At 42.8% G+C, this 17,536-nt stretch overlaps 1 protein-coding gene across 5 annotated transcripts in view; it reads right to left on the reverse strand.

Annotated features, from left to right (window-relative positions):
• The window catches only part of LOC133558291 (dual specificity protein phosphatase 3-like), a 56,638-nt gene that overhangs the window by 28,133 nt on the left and 10,969 nt on the right, over positions 1–17,536 (reverse strand). The window contains exons 2-4 of one of the 5 annotated variants that reach the window (XM_061909547.1): positions 16,689–16,921; positions 7,603–7,808; positions 2,818–3,311 (exon numbers count right to left, since the gene is read on the reverse strand). In XM_061909547.1, the coding sequence (XP_061765531.1) occupies positions 3,249–3,311; positions 7,603–7,808; positions 16,689–16,921 (502 nt within the window). In that variant the 3' untranslated portion in view covers positions 2,818–3,248. Of the gene's footprint in view, positions 1–2,817; positions 3,312–5,059; positions 6,947–7,241; positions 7,544–7,602; positions 7,809–16,688; positions 16,922–17,536 lie in introns of those variants that run through there. The other 4 variants (XM_061909549.1, XM_061909550.1, XM_061909548.1 and 1 more) reach the window with 4 other exon arrangements.

Below are 17,536 nucleotides of genomic sequence, written 5' to 3' on the forward strand. Positions count from 1 at the left end.
CGTGTCACCCCACCAACTTGGTCAGGGTGACTTGTCCTCTCATGTCGTGTCACCCCACCAACTTGGTCAGGGTGACTTGTCCTCTCATGTCGTGTCACCCCACCAACTTGGTCAGGGTGACTTGTCCTCTCATGTCGTGTCACCCCACCAACTTGGTCAGGGTGACTTGTCCTCTCATGTCGTGTCACCCCACCAACTTGGTCAGGGTGACTTGTCCTCTCATGTCGTGTCACCCCACCAACTTGGTCAGGGTGACTTGTCCTCTCATGTCGTGTCACCCCACCAACTTGGTCAGGGTGACTTGTCCTCTCATGTCGTGTCACCCCACCAACTTGGTCAGGGTGACTTGTCCTCTCATGTCGTGTCACCCCACCAACTTGGTCAGGGTGACTTGTCCTCTCATGTCGTGTCACCCCACCATCTTGGTCAGGGTGACTTGTCCTCTCATGTCGTGTCACCCCACCAACTTGGTCAGGGTGACTTGTCCTCTCATGTCGTGTCACCCCACCAACTTGGTCAGGGTGACTTGTCCTCTCATGTCGTGTCACCCCACCAACTTGGTCAGGGTGACTTGTCCTCTCATGTCGTGTCACCCCACCAACTTGGTCAGGGTGACTTGTCCTCTCATGTCGTGTCACCCCACCAACTTGGTCAGGGTGACTTGTCCTCTCATGTCGTGTCACCCCACCATCTTGGTCAGGGTGACTTGTCCTCTCATGTCGTGTCACCCCACCATCTTGGTCAGGGTGACTTGTCCTCTCATGTCGTGTCACCCCACCAACTTGGTCAGGGTGACTTGTCCTCTCATGTCGTGTCCTTCCCAATGCATTTAGTTTGGAGGTAACCCTAGGACAGAAATGTTCCACTACAACTGTTTTTTAAAATATAACTCTAGATGTCAACATTGTGCACACTCTGAAACATTCATTTATGATTTATGATCATAAATTAATCTTTTTTATGGTGAATCCCATCCCCATAAATAAAATTGAAATTACGCCCATTTAAAATCCATTGCAAGGCATGATGGGAAAAAGGCAAACATTATTTCCACATTTACCCAAGTTGGACTTTTAGCTGCTTGATATTTCTGATTGATGACAAAACTTTAAAGAGGTCGTCACAGAAGTAAACAATACATACTCTTAATGAACAACTATAATAAATATGAATGACATATCCATTATGTTAGTGTGGATATACTGTAGTTACAAACCCTGTTTCCACATGAGTTGGGAAATGGTGTTAGATGTAAATATAAACAGAATACAATGATTTGCAAATCCTTTTCAAGCCATATTCAGTTGAATATGCTACAAAGACAACATATTTGATGTTCAAACTCATAAACTTTTTTTGTTGTTGCAAATAATAATTAACTTAGAATTTCATGGCTGCAACACGTGACAAAGAAGTTGGGAAATCTGGCAAGTAATTCTGATAAAGTTGAGGAATGCTCATCAAACACTTATTTGGAACATCCCACGGGTCTGCAGGCTAATTGGGAACAGGTGGGTGCCATGATTGGCTATAAAAGCAGCTTCCCAAAAAATGCTAAGTAATTCACAAACAAGGATGGGGTGAGGGTCACCACTTTGTAAGCAAATTGTCGAACAATTTTAGAACAACATTTCTCGACGAGCTATTGTAAGGAATTTAGGGATTTTACCATCTACGCTCCGTAAAACCATCAAAATGTTCAGAGAATCTGGAGAAATCACTGCACGTAAGCGATGATATTACGGACTTTTGATCCCTAGGGCGGTACTGCATCAAAAACCGACATCAGTGTGTAAAGGATATCACCACATGGGCTCAGGAACACTTCATAAAACCACGGTCCGCAACTACTACTTGGTCGCTACATCTGTAAGTGTAAGTTAAAACTCTACTATGCAAAGCCAAAGCCATTTATCAACAACACCCAGGAACGCTGCCGGCTTCGCTGGGCCCGAGCTCATCTAAGATGGACTGATGCAAAGTGGAAAAGTGTTCTGTGGTCTGACGAGTCCACATTTCAAATTATATTTGGAAACTGTGGACGTGGTGTCCTCCGGAACAAAGAGGAAGAGAACCATCCGGATTGTTATCGGCGTAAAGTTCAAAAGCCAGCATGTGTGATGGTATGGGGGTGCATTAGTGCCCAAGGCATGGGTAACTTACACATGTGTGAAGGCACCATTGATGCTGAAAGGTACATACAGCTTTTGGAGCAACATATGTTGTCATCCAAGCAACGTTATCATGGACGCCCCTGCTTATTTCAGCAAGACAACACCAAGCCACATTCAGCATGTGTTACAACAGCGTGGCTTCGTAGTAAAAGAGTGCGGGTACTTTCCTGGCCCGCCTGCAGTCCAGACCTGTCTCCCATGGAAAATGTGTGGTGCATTATGAAGCCTAAAATAGGACAGCGGAGACCCCGGACTGTTGAAGGACTGAAGCTCTACATAAAACAAGAATGGGAAAGAATTCCACTTTCAAAGCTTCAACAATTAGTTTCCTCAGTTCCCAAACGTTTATTGAGTGTTCTTATAAGAAAAGGTGATGTAACACAGTGGTGAACATGCCCTTTCCCAACTACTTTGCCATGAAATTCTAAGTTAATTATTATTTGCCAAAAAAAAAAAAAGTTTATGAGTTTGAACATGAAATATGTTGTCTTTGTAGCATATTCAACTGAATATGGCTTGAAAAGGATTTGCAAATCATTGTATTCTGTTTATATTTACATCTAACACCATTTCCCAACTCATTTGGAAACAGTTTGTACTTTGCATGCAGTTAGTGACATTTAAAGGGAGTAAAAAGCCAGAGTGACAAGTCAGCCGTTTATTTTGAAGAAAGTTGAAAGTCCAATATAAGAAAAAGAAGATTGCAGTCTTAAACCAAGTGCACTTCAACAAAGCCTTGCCTTCCTGTGCTGATGTGAACTAGACAAAAGCCAACAACACACCTTGTAAGGCTTGTGGTGGGCTGCCGTGTGGTCAAATATGCAGCGTGGTGGTCAGTCCATGAGCACAAAGACAGGCAGTGGACTCTTACAAAACCAGCGTCCGCCTCCAAGGCCATGTTGTCGGTGCTTTGGGGGAAAGTCTCAGGTGGAGGGAAGAGAAGGTGAGCCAGGTGAGTGTGGAGTATCACTTGTCAAACTCAGCAGTCTTTCAGTCCAAGTTAGACCACGGGGGACGTCACATGTGTACGCCAAGAAAACTGTGGGAAGTTATTTGGGAGTCAAATGAAGTAACTTACGACTTGACTTGAAAATGTGAAGCTTTCCCAATCCTCCCTGCTAGAAACCAGCGCCCACACTAAAGATGGGGGCGGCAAACAGAAAGCACGTCACCAATCATGAAACTTTCCCAAACATCCCTGCAAGGAGTTCATCAAACGTTATAATATTTACAGAACACGGAGACATAAATGCAGCAAGTCACCATTTCAGTGCAGGTTATAGGACAAGACACACGCTTCACATTCAAGGTTTCGCAACAATAACTTGGCGCCGTGGTGACGCCAAGCACACCGGGACGACGGTCACGTTTCCGTCAAGCAGAAGGCGTACAAGGCAATACATTGAGCAGACAGCAGGTGGCAGTGTTGACTTGTGAGGAGGAGAACATAAAGACTAGCAGGAAGTGAATGAAGGGCTGCTTGTAACTTGCTCAAAGTGACCCAGGAATACAACCACAACACTAGCTTATGTTACCAGTCGGGCTTTAACCGAACATAAACTTTTTCTTTGTCATTTTATACCTAGGGCAGGGGTCTCAAACACGCGGCCCGAGACGTTATTTTGCGCTCCGCACCTTGATGTGAAAATGTAATGTTGGTGCGGATCGCGAGTTTTATATGAACGGCGCTTTACAGAGTCGTAATATACCCTCGATTTTTCAGAGAGATTCCCAATTACCAGGGGTAATCATCCCCCTGAATATCACCCAAACCAACAATATTAAGGTGGCAACGTGGAGGAACTGCCTTTGGCGTCCTCTACAACCTGTACAAACAGTGTGCCAGCCCAGCCACGTGCTAGATTTGGTCTCTGTAGACCCATGGAGGCGACTGCAAGACATAGTTGATCAACAGCCACACAGGTCACATATAAACAGCTTTAACACTGTTACAAATATGTGCCACACTGTGAACCCACAACAAACAAGAATGACAAACATTTTGGGAGAACATCCGCACTGTAACACAACAGAACAAACCCCCAGAATCCAATGCAGCCCTAACTCTTCCAGGCTACGATATACACCCCCACCCCCTATTGTAGCCTGGAAGAGTTAGGGCTGCATTGGATTCTGGGGGTTTGTTCTGTTGTGTTTAAGTTGTGTTATGGTGCGGATGTTCTCCCAAAATGCGTTTGTCAATTTTGTTGGGTGTGGGTTCACAGTGTGGCGTATTTTTGTAACAGTGTTAAAGTTGCTTATATGGCCACCCTCAGTGTGACCTGTATGGCTGTTGACCAAGTATGTCTTGCAGTCACCTGGATGGGTCTACAGAAGCCTCATACAATATGTGACTAGGAAAAGCGGATGAGACGGCAGGTTGTAGAGGAAGTTAAAGGCAGTGCCATCACAGCACAACCTTACTATTGTTTTACGGGTGAAAACCGTGTGAATGATTGCCCTGAGAGTTTGTAGGGAGGGGCACTGATATTCGGGTGTTTAACGAAAAGATTGAGAGAGTTGGCAAGTATGTTGCCAGGGCGGGAAAGCCATACAAAGAAGGTGACTTCATTAAAAAGTTAGATGTGTGTTAGATCTTTAAGATGAACTTAGTTTGGTAAACTATAAGTAGCTTAGACAGACTTCATGAATGTGACGGACGACTAATCCAGTCTTAGTATTTGGTCAAACAGCTTGGGAACCCCTGCTTTAAATCAAATGTCTGGGTTTTTGGAACTGCTTAATACATTATTTCTAAGGTTTTTGGGAGCGAAGAAGAAGCGAGGTACCACTGTGTTCACATGAAGTATTGTTGATGATAGTCCACCTAACTTTGTTTTTGGGAGCGAAGAAGAAGCGAGGTACCACTGTGTTCACAGGAAGTATTGTTGATGATAGTCCTCCTAACTTTGTTTTTGGGAGCGGAGAAGAAGCGAGGTACCACTGTGTTCACATGAAGTATTGTTGATGATAGTCCTCCTAACTTTGTTTTTGGGAGTGGAGAAGAAGCGAGGTACCACTGTGTTCACATGAAGTATTGTTGATGATAGTCCTCCTAACTTTGTTTTTGGGAGTGGAGAAGAAGCGAGGTACCACTGTGTTCACATGAAGTATTGTTGATGATAGTCCTCCTAACTTTGTGTGGTCTCTGGGTCACCATGAGTGTGTTCCAACAAACAACAGGGGTTGGCCAAAGGACGCCCCCACCCCAACATGCTAGTATTCTCCCTGCAGCTCCACTTGACCTCCCCACATCTGGCAGCCATTAGTCGGGTCTGAAGCGCTGCAACACATTTAGCTGGCTGTCTAGCAAAGAAGGCGAGGATGTGAGAGCGCCCCCTAGCAACAAGGCAGAGCGCCTGCCACCTGTGCCTGGACGTCAACGCACACGTGTCTGAGTGACCATGACAGACATGCACATCACATATAAGTCATGTGATGCTGGCAGGATAGAAGACACACGGACGACACGTTACAGACACTTTGCTCATACATTCATATGTCAACAGTAAATATGAATATACTCATATATAGAGAGAGAATAAATAGTGACTATATGTGCTGGAGTATACTGCCATGTTTCACGAGGAGGTTCTGGTACTGGATGGAGACAGCTGGCAGTGGACTTATTGACTGGGAGATGCCTTCTGCTTGAACTTGTACACCTCACTACAGGTGCACTATTTCACCTTTGCAGGGGCCTCCAAACTTTTACACAAATACTATCAGTTACATTGGCCTATTCAGGCATTCTCAGCAATTAGTTTTGGAGGAAAATGGTGCATATTTTGTGTGTTTGCCATTTCAAAACAAATGTTCATTTAAAAAAAAAAAAAAAAAGAGCATAAAACAAAGAAAAATATTAGAGCCAATTTTGAAATGTCATCTTCAGCCCCCCCAAATTATAAACATTTACATCGACACTGATAAGAGTTTCATGGATGTTGACGGCTTCAAAAAGGCATCCAAATAATAACAACAATAAATAATGTCTCTGCTGCTCAAGCCTGAAGAATAATAACTGTTCTAATGGACAGACATCTGAATGCTGAATACTGGTTCTAATGGACAGACATCTGTATAACTGGTTCTAATGGACAGAAAAGTGAAAGTTGTAAAGTGGGGCTTTAAGAGCTGAAAGAAAAAAAATGCATAACTTTTTATTTTATTTTTTTTACACTTTTATGACCGGGGATCTGTTTTTATGTTTTTTGAATGATTGACCTGTTTAATTCACATCAAATATTCCACTTTTTGGGTGAAAATATTGCACATTGTGTTTTTGCTAGAACCAAACTGGGTTTATATTGACAAAAAGGGCATCAAACATATGAGTATGTTTTTTTAACTTTATATTGACATACAGATCTGAAGTTAAAATTAAAGTTGATCTCGAGATGTTAGCGTTAAATAATAATAAAAATGTAAATAATTAATCATTTTGAACATTTTCATGAGTGGTCGGGCTATAAACTCAATATATTGCATTGGGTTTGAAAATGAAAAGAACAAAATGGCCCAAAATACTTTCATTGTTGAGTGGAAAAAGTTTGGACACCCCTGACCTGTAGTGGAGATTTGTAAAGTCGACCTTGTGGACCTCCTGGGGTGGCGAGATGGCGTGTGCCAGCGAGCCAAGAAAAGTTGATTGAGTGGCGTGGATTTGGACTTTTGGGATTCCTCTGGTCACTGGCGGCAGTGGCGTCTCTGGGAATGATTGTGCTGGGAACCTTAACTTCTCAACGAGACGGAATGCTTGAAGTAGTTTGGCTCTGTGGGAGGTCAGATGGCATCAGATGGCATCAGAGGGCATCAGATGGCATCGGAGGGCATCAGAGGGCATCGGAGGGCATCGGAGGGCATCGGAGGGCATCGGAGGGCATCAGATGGCATCAGATGGCATCAGATGGCATCAGAGGGCATCAGAGGGCATCAGAGGGCATCAGAGGGCATCAGAGGGCATCAGATGGCATCAGATGGCATCAGATGGCATCAGAGGGCATCAGATGGCATCAGATGGCATCAGATGGCATCAGAGGGCATCAGATGGCATCAGATGGCATCAGAGGGCATCAGAGGGCATCAGAGGGCATCAGAGGGCATCAGAGGGCATCAGATGGCATCAGATGGCATCAGATGGCATCAGAGCGCATCAGATGGCATCAGAGGGCATCAGAGGGCATCAGATGGCATCAGATGGCATCAGATGGCATCAGAGCGCATCAGATGGCATCAGAGGGCATCAGAGAGCATCAGATGGCATCAGAGGGCATCAGATGGCATCAGAGGGCATCAGAGGGCATCAGATGGCATCAGAGGGCGTCAGATGGCATCAGATGGCGTGCAATGAGAGAAGCCGGGGTGCTGGTCTGCGGACAGACGTGAAAGGCATGATGGGAGCTTTTCATTTGGTCTTTAGCTTGCCCACCTCGCCGTCCAGCCGGCCCTCCTTGGCCAGCTTCTGGTTGAGTTGGCACAGCAGGCGCAGGAAGCCGTCGTTGGGGCCGATCTCCCGCTTCAGTCGCACGGTGGCCACCGCCTGCCGGACGTCCATCCTGTGGCGCAGCATGAGGTAAGCCACCACCATGGTGGGCGAGCGGCTGTAGCCTTCTCTGCAGTGCACGTACACCTTGCCTAAAGCGTGCACACACACGCACACACACACACACACACACACACACACACACACACACACACACACACACACACACACACACACACACACACACACACACACACACACACACACACACACACACACACACACACATTTCTGGGTCTGCACCTTTGTCAGGGATGCCGAGCATACTTGCCAACCTTGAGACCTCCGATTTCAGGAGGTGGGGCAATGGGGGCGTGGTTAAGAGGGGAGGAGTGTATATACAGCTAGAATTCACCAAGTCAAGTATTTCACATAATATATAAATAGAAAAGAAATACTTGAATTTCAGTGTTCATCTTTTTACACACACAACACTCATCTACTCATTGTTGAGTTAAGGGTTGAATTGTCCATCCTTGTTCTATTCTCTGACACTATTTTTCTAACCATATGCGTGTACAGTAGATGGCAGTATTGTCCTGTTTAAAAATGTCACAACATTGCTGTTTACGGAAGACGGCCTGCTTTACGGTAGACGAAAACGTGACTGCTGTTGTTGTGTGTTGTTACCGCGCTGGGAGGACGTCAATGAAGTTTGCCTAACAATAAACTCACAAAAGAAACCAAGAACTCGCCCTCGATCATTCTACAGTTATAACGTCATTGGGCAGACAGGTTGTTTGTATTGTGGGAAAGCGGACGTGAAAACCGGCTGTCCTCACTAAGGTCCGCATGGAGTTGGAGGGAGCGTGGCCTCCAGCTCCGTCTGAATTTCGGGAGGTTTTCGGGAGAGGCGCTGAATTTCGGGAGTCTCCCGGAAAATCCGGGAGGGTTGGCAAGTATGATGCCGGGTACCGGAACTACTAGTTCTTTAGCAGCGACCCAATCACGTAAAATCCAAAGGTCCCATGTCACGGTACCTGGGTTGCACGTGACCTCACGCCCAAACTCTCTGCTCTTACCAAAAGTAAGTCTCTGCTTTTTCCCAAAATGTGCTAGCTTGAAGTAAATACACATTGGCTTTGCTATTGACATGCTGGTGATTAGCATTAGCATTAGCTTGTCTTCACAAAAACTATAACCAGGATAGAATCAAACAGCTGGTGCGTAAAAGCTAGAATACGTACAGTATTTACACTTTTTGGGGCGCAACAGACTGAAGTGACATGCCAAGGCAGCATAAACGAGACTACTGTCATCTGACGTCCTGGACTTGCAGGCTATTGTCCTACTTGAGACTTACAAATGTGATACAGCAGTTATCATCATCAGATGATTTTATCGAGATGTAATCATCAAAAACAACTATTCCTCACTATAAGCACATACTTTTTTCTTACGCTTTAAACCCTGTGAGGCTAATTTATAGACGTCTTCAATGTTTTGATTGGACCTAAGCAGACACAGAAAAGGCAGGCTATGCCACCAAGTGGGAGAACTCCCTTATTGCGGTTTGAAAATGTACTTCCTGTTTTTTTTAATGCTTTTCTGTAAATATAATAAACACATGAATTACCATAAATTCCACTCTATAAGCCACTACTTTTTTTCCTACGCTTTGAACCCTGCTGCTTATAAAATTGTACAACCATAATGTTTTGTATTCAACAAGTCTTTTGCAACAGACACTGAAAAGGTGTGTCATTATTTGTGCTATGGCGCCACCTTCTGGACGGGTTTGCTAGCTGCAGGTGTTGTGGGTTGATAATGTACTTCCTGTTTTAATGCCTTGAACCGGACATAAAATAATAAATACTTAAAACCGGCCATAAAAGGATTGTTCATTCCTCACTCCAAACAACATTTGTAAGTTTTACAATACAACTCAAACAATTCTTTCTTACTAAACTGTCCCATGTGTGATGTCATTCAGAATGTTTTCATACGTATTTGTCTGTGATACCGTAAGATAATCGAGCTATCATCGTTAGCACGAGCTAATATGCTAATATGTAATGTCTGTGTTAGTATTATTGTCAGGCTTGCCTCTGACAGTTTGTTTGTGTTTTACTTTTCCTCTGTGTGTGTTTAGTATTTCCTGTTTTTAGTTCCTATCAGCGCTCTTATTTAGTCTGTTTCCTGTTTTTTTCCCTGTGCGCAGTTTCCTCTCAGCTGCGGCTGATTGGCACCTGGCCACACCTGGTGTCAATCAGCCTGTTTCTATTTGAGCCTGTTTTTTTCTTCCAGTCAGTTGCTGGATTATTGGATTGTCGATGTCGCTCTTGTCGTTGCTACCTGTCGTGTCGTGACGTATCCTGTCTTGTCAATGCAGCGTTGCAGTAAGCTATATTTGACTGCGGTTTTTAGCTTACTGCCTTTTGTTCCCTGCTTCCAAGTCATATTTCATGTACGACTTCTGTTTCCTGCTCGAGACCTGCTAGCTTCCACGCTAGGCCTTTTTGGTTTTGCTAGCTTCCATGCTAAGCCCTGTTTATTTTCTAGCTCCCATGCTAGCTCTCTTTGTTTGTTATCCGCCTCGTGTGCGCTTTTTGTTGTACCCCTTTACTTTGTTCTTGTTTCAGTATTTTTATTAAATCATGTTTTCCTATTCTATGCCTGCCTCCTTCTCTGCATCTTGGGGTTCGTCACAAACTAACTCTGATGATTATTAACTTACAATGGCATTCTTTTTGTATTGTTTCACTTTCACAAAGTCACCAAAATGTCACCGCAGAGTTATTGAGTTTGTTTAGCTGATTGGAGAGCTAGCTTGCGCAGCTAGTGGGTCCATGACCATGACTTCTGTTTTGTTCGATCAGCTGTTTTGCTGCCCTGTCACAGACAGCGTTTGGAAACAATTAAGGGATGTAAATAAACATTTGCAGAAATCTTTCTGTGTACATAATTAATTTCACAATGTATATATCTGGGACTTAATAGTCCGGTGCAACTAATATGCGGGGGGAAAATGTCATCTAAAATCTAGTGTGTGTGTGGCGCTCTATAGTCAGGAAAATAGTGTATTATTTATTGACACACAAATGTAGCGAAAATGGGTAGCGTTGAGCACCAATATGGTTTCCCAGGTACCAGGCATGTGTCCTAATCTTCTTTATTGCAAGTTCCAGCAACCTTTCCTCACAGCGGCTTCAATGAGAGTAGAAAAGTTGGACCTGCCGCCCTCTGCACTTGGGAAAGGGCGTCTTTCGCAGTGCGGCATCTACTCTGTGAATGTAGAAGAGGAGCTTAGAGCATCTCCACTGCAGCTCCTCATTAAAATCCTTGACCTCCAACCTTTTGCTTGCAAATGACGGCCACAAAATGTGCCAATAATGCAAAAGCTGACACTGCGGCAGCACGCTGCTTGGCTCCTGATTTCATGCTAACCTGGCCTTTATGTGCATCTTACAGCCTGAAAGTCATACGTGGTGTAAAAGTTGTTTAAGGAAGCTACAAGTGCAGCCATGTGTGCGCTCCCACAGCCCAATATGGAGCAGGACTCTGGGGGGACTCACAATTAGACGGTCATCTAATTGTCATCTAATTGTCGTCTAATTGTCGTCTAATTGTCGTCTAATTGTCGTCTGCCTTTAAGCACACCGGGTTGAAGCAATGTCTGGTCACTGACATAGAGACACACACACTTCAAGTCATCTGCCGTTAAGAAGGCCTGCGCTTATAAATTTGAGTGTGATGTAAGGATACCATCATAAAAAGAACATTTAATAAAAAAAACATTAATATGGTCTTACCTTTACTTATAAATGAAGTCCATGCACAGCTCCTTCTGATTAAAAGCATCGATAACTTGTTTATAGAAGTCTTACTTATCTTTTAAAAGTCTCTCCATCTCGATGGAGATCTTCCTTTATTACCTCCTGCTTCGATTGAAAGTCCAGTTTAGAAAACGGTTTTATTTTAGATATGTAATCCTCCATGTTAAAAGTGCAAGCGAGAGGAAAAAATAAACTCTTGCTGCTTGTTGTCACTTCTTCTGCAGCCGAGTAGTCGCAAGAAGGATCACTAGCGCCCTCTACCACCAGGAGGCGGGAGTCATTTAATGACTCATATTTGACACACGCAGCTACGGTATATTAATAAAACATAGCTGCTTACTGTTTTTTTTTAGCATGTTCAATAGCTTGGACCTTAAATCCTACTGAATAGCTCTTAATCTTCTTCCCTTGATGCGATTTCAAATGAGTGAAATCAGCCTCCTCCATTTTGAAAATGATGACAGGTGAAGTGTCACTCGTGACGTGACCAGTTTGACCCGGTGGAAATTCTAGGCATATGCTAATTATTTTGCAAAACGAGTTTGACCCGGCGGAAATTCTAGACATGCGCTAATAAAAATAATATTTTGCGAAACGAGTTTGACCCGGCAGTAATTCTAGACAGGTGCATACTATATACCCGGCGGCAATTCAAGGAAATACGGTAGCCTTTTTTGTTTTTAAATAACGGCTAACTTTTAGGTAATATATATTGTATACAACACAATGTATATTTATAAAATACTGGAATTAGGGATGGTGCCCTTCACATATTAACCAATACGTTAACAAGGACCAGTTTTGGGCTACTTTTGTGTGTCTTAATATTCTTTGTTTTTGATCAAAAATTTTCCATTTTTGTTAACCGCTGTCCAGTTTTATCATATTATTATTATCAACCATGACATCGGGTTGCAATTACAGCTGACATTAGATGGCAGTAATGTATAGTCTAAGGTGAGTTTTTATGTTTTTGTTGCACCCTAAAAGTATTGACACTGTATATATTGTAGTTGTTACACACTAGTTGTTAAATTATAACGTACATCTTACTTGCAGTTTTCATGAACAATTTTGGAGGTGTTGAAATCGCCATGTAAAACTGCTAATACTAATGAGTGGCATGTCAATAGTAAAGCCAATGTATATTAGCATCAAGCTAGCGCATTTTTGGAAAAGTGGAGTCTTACTTTACTTACGTTGAAGCGTTTTTTGCGTCAATTTCTTAGTTGGCATTGAAAATTGTAACATTAACTTGAGTTAGTTAAAGGGGAACATTATCACAATTTCAAAAGGGTTAAAAACAATAAAAATCAGTTCCCAGTGGCTTGTTTTATTTTTCGAAGTTTTTTTCAAAATTTTACACCTCCCGGAATATCCCTAAAAAAAGTTTTAAAGTTCTTGATTTTCGCTAGTTGCGTTGCGACTGTCCATTTCCCTGTGACGTCATACAGTGCTGCCAATGTAAACAACATGGCGGTTACCACAGCAACATATAGCGACATTAGCTCGGATTCAGACTCGGATTTCAGCGGCTTAAGCGATTCAACAGATTACGCATGTATTGAAACAGATGGTCGGAGTATGGAGGCAGATAGCGAAAACGAAATTGAAGAAGAAATTGAAGCTATTGAGCGAATAGCTATTGACGCTATTCGGCCATAGCATGGGTGTACCTAATGAAGTGGCCCATAGCATGGCTGCCTTATTAGCATCGCCGGTAAAATGTGCGGACCAAACGATCAGGACTTTCACATCTTGTGACACTGGAGCAACTTAAATCCGTCGATTGGGAAGTGTTTGTTTCGCATTAAATGTGGGTATCTAGTTTCAAATGTACATACAGCTAGCGTAAATAGCATGTTAGCATCGATTAGCGTAGCATGTTAGCATCGATTAGCTGGCAGTCATGCCGTGACCAAATATGTCTGATTAGCACATAAATCAACAACATCAACAAAACTCACCTTTGTGATTTCATTGACTATCGTTGCAAATGCATCTGCAGGTTATCCATACATCTCTGTGCCATGTCTGTCATCGCCGCTCAAATGTGGAGACACTCTGGTACATTCAATGGGGGTCTGGCGGCAGACACTTTGGCATCTTGGGGCCAGTGGTGCAACTTGAATCCCTCCCTGTTAGTGTTGTTACACCCTCCGACAACACACCCACCAGGCATGATGTCTCCAAGGTTACAAAAAATAGTCAAAAAAACGGAAAATAACAGAGCTGAGACCCGGTGTTTGTAATGTGAAAATGAAAATGGCGGGTGTGTTACCTCGGTGACGCCACGTTCTGACGTCATCGCTAAAAGAGCGATAAACAGAAAGGCGTTTAATTTGCCAAAATTCACCCATTTAGAGTTCGGAAATCGGTTAAAAAAATAGATGGTCTTTTTTCTGCACCATCAAGGTATATATTGACGCTTACATAGGTCTGCTGATAATGTTCCCCTTTAAGTCTTAGTCTGCTCTCAGTGCCGCTGGAGTGATGCTGGAGTCGGCAACCGGCCAAGTAACGAAGGTATCGTTACTTGGCATCATTGGACTTTGGTCATCATTGGACACGGTGGGACCGGCAGGAGTTGGTCAGAGTCAAAAAGTACCGAATAAGGTACACATCCAGAACAATAACCTTTCAAAATGAAGGTGCAGAAATAAGTATGAATAGTATGAAAATGTAAACATAGAAAAAGCTAAGAAGAAGTCTTTTCTGCAGGTTTAATGGCAGGAAGTTACATCTGTGCTCTAAAGGTGATGTGGTATTAGCACTCTTGCCTTGCATCATGTACACACCACATGAGGTGGTATTAGCACTCTTGCCTTGCATCATGTACACACCACATGAGGTGGTATTAGCACTCTTGCCTTGCATCATGTACACACCACATGAGGTGGTATTAGCACTCTTGCCTTGCATCATGTACACACCACATTGGTCTGACTACGCTCCCTTTGAATAAATCCAAATAAAGTGCCATACTGTCCAGTAGGGTTGCAACTATTAGTCAACAAGAAACGTTGACAATAATATTTTTCACCAAGAATTGTATTTGTGGACAATAGTGGAGGTCGTCATCACAAGCAAAAACAAAGCCAGTGCTAACATGTCAAGTGTGATTCTTCTTAAAAACATGAATACTTTGCTCTTTTAGCAAAGTGGACCTTGTTTATGTGGAAGCCTCATAAGATGAAACATACAAGCTATTAAATAGGCAACATTTGAAGAATGAATCCGAGATATAATTCTACACATTAGAGTGCTAAAACTGCCAAGAGTTCATCAATAATCAATAATCAATATATATCAGTGTGCAGATTTTTTTTTAAATCACAAAATGTTTTTATTTTAGGGGAAGTTAGATTTTGTGTTTTGTTTTCACTGTTGCTATTTCACTGTTTGAATACATTTTTAGCACTTTGCCTTTCCTTTCTTTTAAATGGACATTTTATTAGTCATTTTATTTTTGTAACAGCTGAATGTGCAGCACAGTTACAGTATAAAGAAATATTTATGAATTGAATTAATCATCTCCGTTGCTAGTAAACTGTCAGGATATTTGTATATAAGTTATCACACGACTTGTTTGCTTGCAGTTCAGTGGTTACTATCCCTTGGTGCTCACAAAGCTGTCTTTGATCTTATCAAGCAAAAGGCGGACAGCTTGTAAATCTCCACTGTGTGCGAAGGAATGCGTCGTAGAGTTGTCGGTTTCTCAGATTTGGACAGCCTAATCAGGACCCGAAATCTATGAGCAGAGATGGGGCAAACCCGGCGCCGCTCCAAGCACCTTTAGTTTGAACTGTTAATGACACAGTGCAGCTGCTGCATTATGAGACCCCTCCCCTTAGAAGCAGCTATATAATCAGGGAATGCCCCACAAAATGCGTGGGGTGACACTGTACGAAGGTGCAGGTACATGTGCTCTCCTCATGAGCTAAATTGAATCCTGTCTCTGTTTGATTCCTTGCTTCTTGTCCTGTTTAATAGATAGTTTGGTTTTTGAACCAGACATGCCTAAAATAACTTTAGCTGCATTTAGAAGTGGATTGAAAAAAATAGAGCCAGTAAATATGTGTACACTTTAATCAACTAATCATAAATATAATGGTTGACTAATCATTAGTTGCAGCTCTACTGTCCAGGTGACTTTTCCTCTCTTAACCACAATTCCTTCATTTTGACTTTCTCTTCTTATGCCAAGCAAAGAATCAACCAAACCTGATAGTTGATACTGTCCCCTGATTGGCTGCCTGCGTGTCCCTCCCACTGTCCAGTCATCACTTCCTGCTTACCAGAGAGTGTTTTGTTCATACAACCAACCTTGCTTCCGTACCTCACCTTTCTTGCCACCCAGGCATTTGTTATTGATCTGGATGTGGTGTGACGTGTGCTCACCTTTGTTTGTTATTTGTTGTTATTTGTTGTTATTTGTTGTTATTTGTTGTTTGTTATTTGTTATTGATCTGGATGTGGTGTGACGTGTGCTCACCTTTGTTTGTTATTTGTTGTTTTTTGTTGTTATTTGTTGTTTGTTATTGATCTGGATGTGGTGTGACGTGTGCTCACCTTTGTTTGTTATTTGTTTGTTATTTGTTGATTGTTATTTGTTATTGATCTAGATGTGGTGTGACGTGTGCTCACCTTTGTTTGTTATTTGTTGTTTTTTGTTGTTATTTGTTGATTGTTATTTGTTATTGATATGGATGGGGTGTGACGTGTGCTCACCTTTGTTATTTGTTGTTTTTTGTTGTTATTTGTTGTATGTTATTTGTTATTGATCTGGATGTGGTGTGACGTGTGCTCACCTTTGTTTGTTATTTGTTGTTTTTTGTTGTTATTTGTTGTTTGTTATTTGTTATTGATATGGATGGGGTGTGACGTGTGCTCACCTTTGTTTGTTATTTGTTATTTGTTGTTTGTTATGGATGTGGTGTGACGTGTGCTCACCTTTGTTTGTTGTTTGTTGTTATTTGTTGTTTGTTATGGATGTGGTGTGACGTGTGCTCACCTTTGTTTGTTATTTGTTGTTATTTGTTGTTTGTTATGGATGGGGTGTGACGTGTGCTCACCTTTGTTTGTTATTTGTTGTTATTTGTTGTTTGTTATGGATGGGGTGTGACGTGTGCTCACCTTTGTTTGTTATTTGTTGTTATTTGTTACTGATCTGGATGTGGTGTGAGGTGTGCTCACCTTTGCCGTTGTTGTGTGCGAGCGCCTTGTCGATGAAGTCGGCCCCCTCCTCAAAGAAGGCACTGAGGTCAAAGTGCTCCGTGTCGTTGGCCTTGATGCCGTGGTACTCGATGCCGGTGCCGGCGTAGAAGTCGGCGCTGGTGTTGACGTGCATGAAGGAGGTGCCCTCCGCCATGTTCAGCACGTGGGTCACGCCCAGTTTCTGCAGACGCATTGCATTCTGGGCCACGAACCTGCAGGGAGGGGGGGGGGCATACATTAACAGAGGAGTGCTTTGGGAGGCAGGTGAAAGAGGCTGATTGATGGAGAGAAGAAAAAAAGATGTAAAAAGAGAGAGAGTCAGCAGCAGTGATATTAAAGTGGATGTGCTGCCACTCAACCAAGCCTGTGTTTGTGCTGCTTTCTAACAATCTCTGCTGTTGTCTTCCGTTTATACTTTGGCAACTAAGCCGTACAACTGCTTTATCCATCCATTCATCCATCCATCCATCCATCCATCCATCCATCCATTCATCCATCCATCCATCCATCCATCCATCCATCCATACATCCATCCATCCATCAGCAATCAGTTGCACACTGCTTCATGGCAACAAGCAGTCCTCATGTTTACAAAAACAACATCAGCTGCAGAAGTCCTTTGGGAGATGGATTTTAGACAAAGTTTGGTAGTTGGAGGTGGCCAAGTACAGAAAGGGCACAAAACGAGTGCAGCGTGCAGGATAGGCACAGAGTACTACATCTACATGTACACAGAGTACTACATCTACATGTACACACAGTACTACATGTACACACAGTAGTATATCTACATGTACACAGAGTACTACAGCTACATGTACATGTAC

This window comes from Nerophis ophidion, linkage group LG08 (genome assembly GCF_033978795.1).
Source record: "Nerophis ophidion isolate RoL-2023_Sa linkage group LG08, RoL_Noph_v1.0, whole genome shotgun sequence".
NCBI classification, from domain to species: domain Eukaryota; kingdom Metazoa; phylum Chordata; class Actinopteri; order Syngnathiformes; family Syngnathidae; genus Nerophis; species Nerophis ophidion.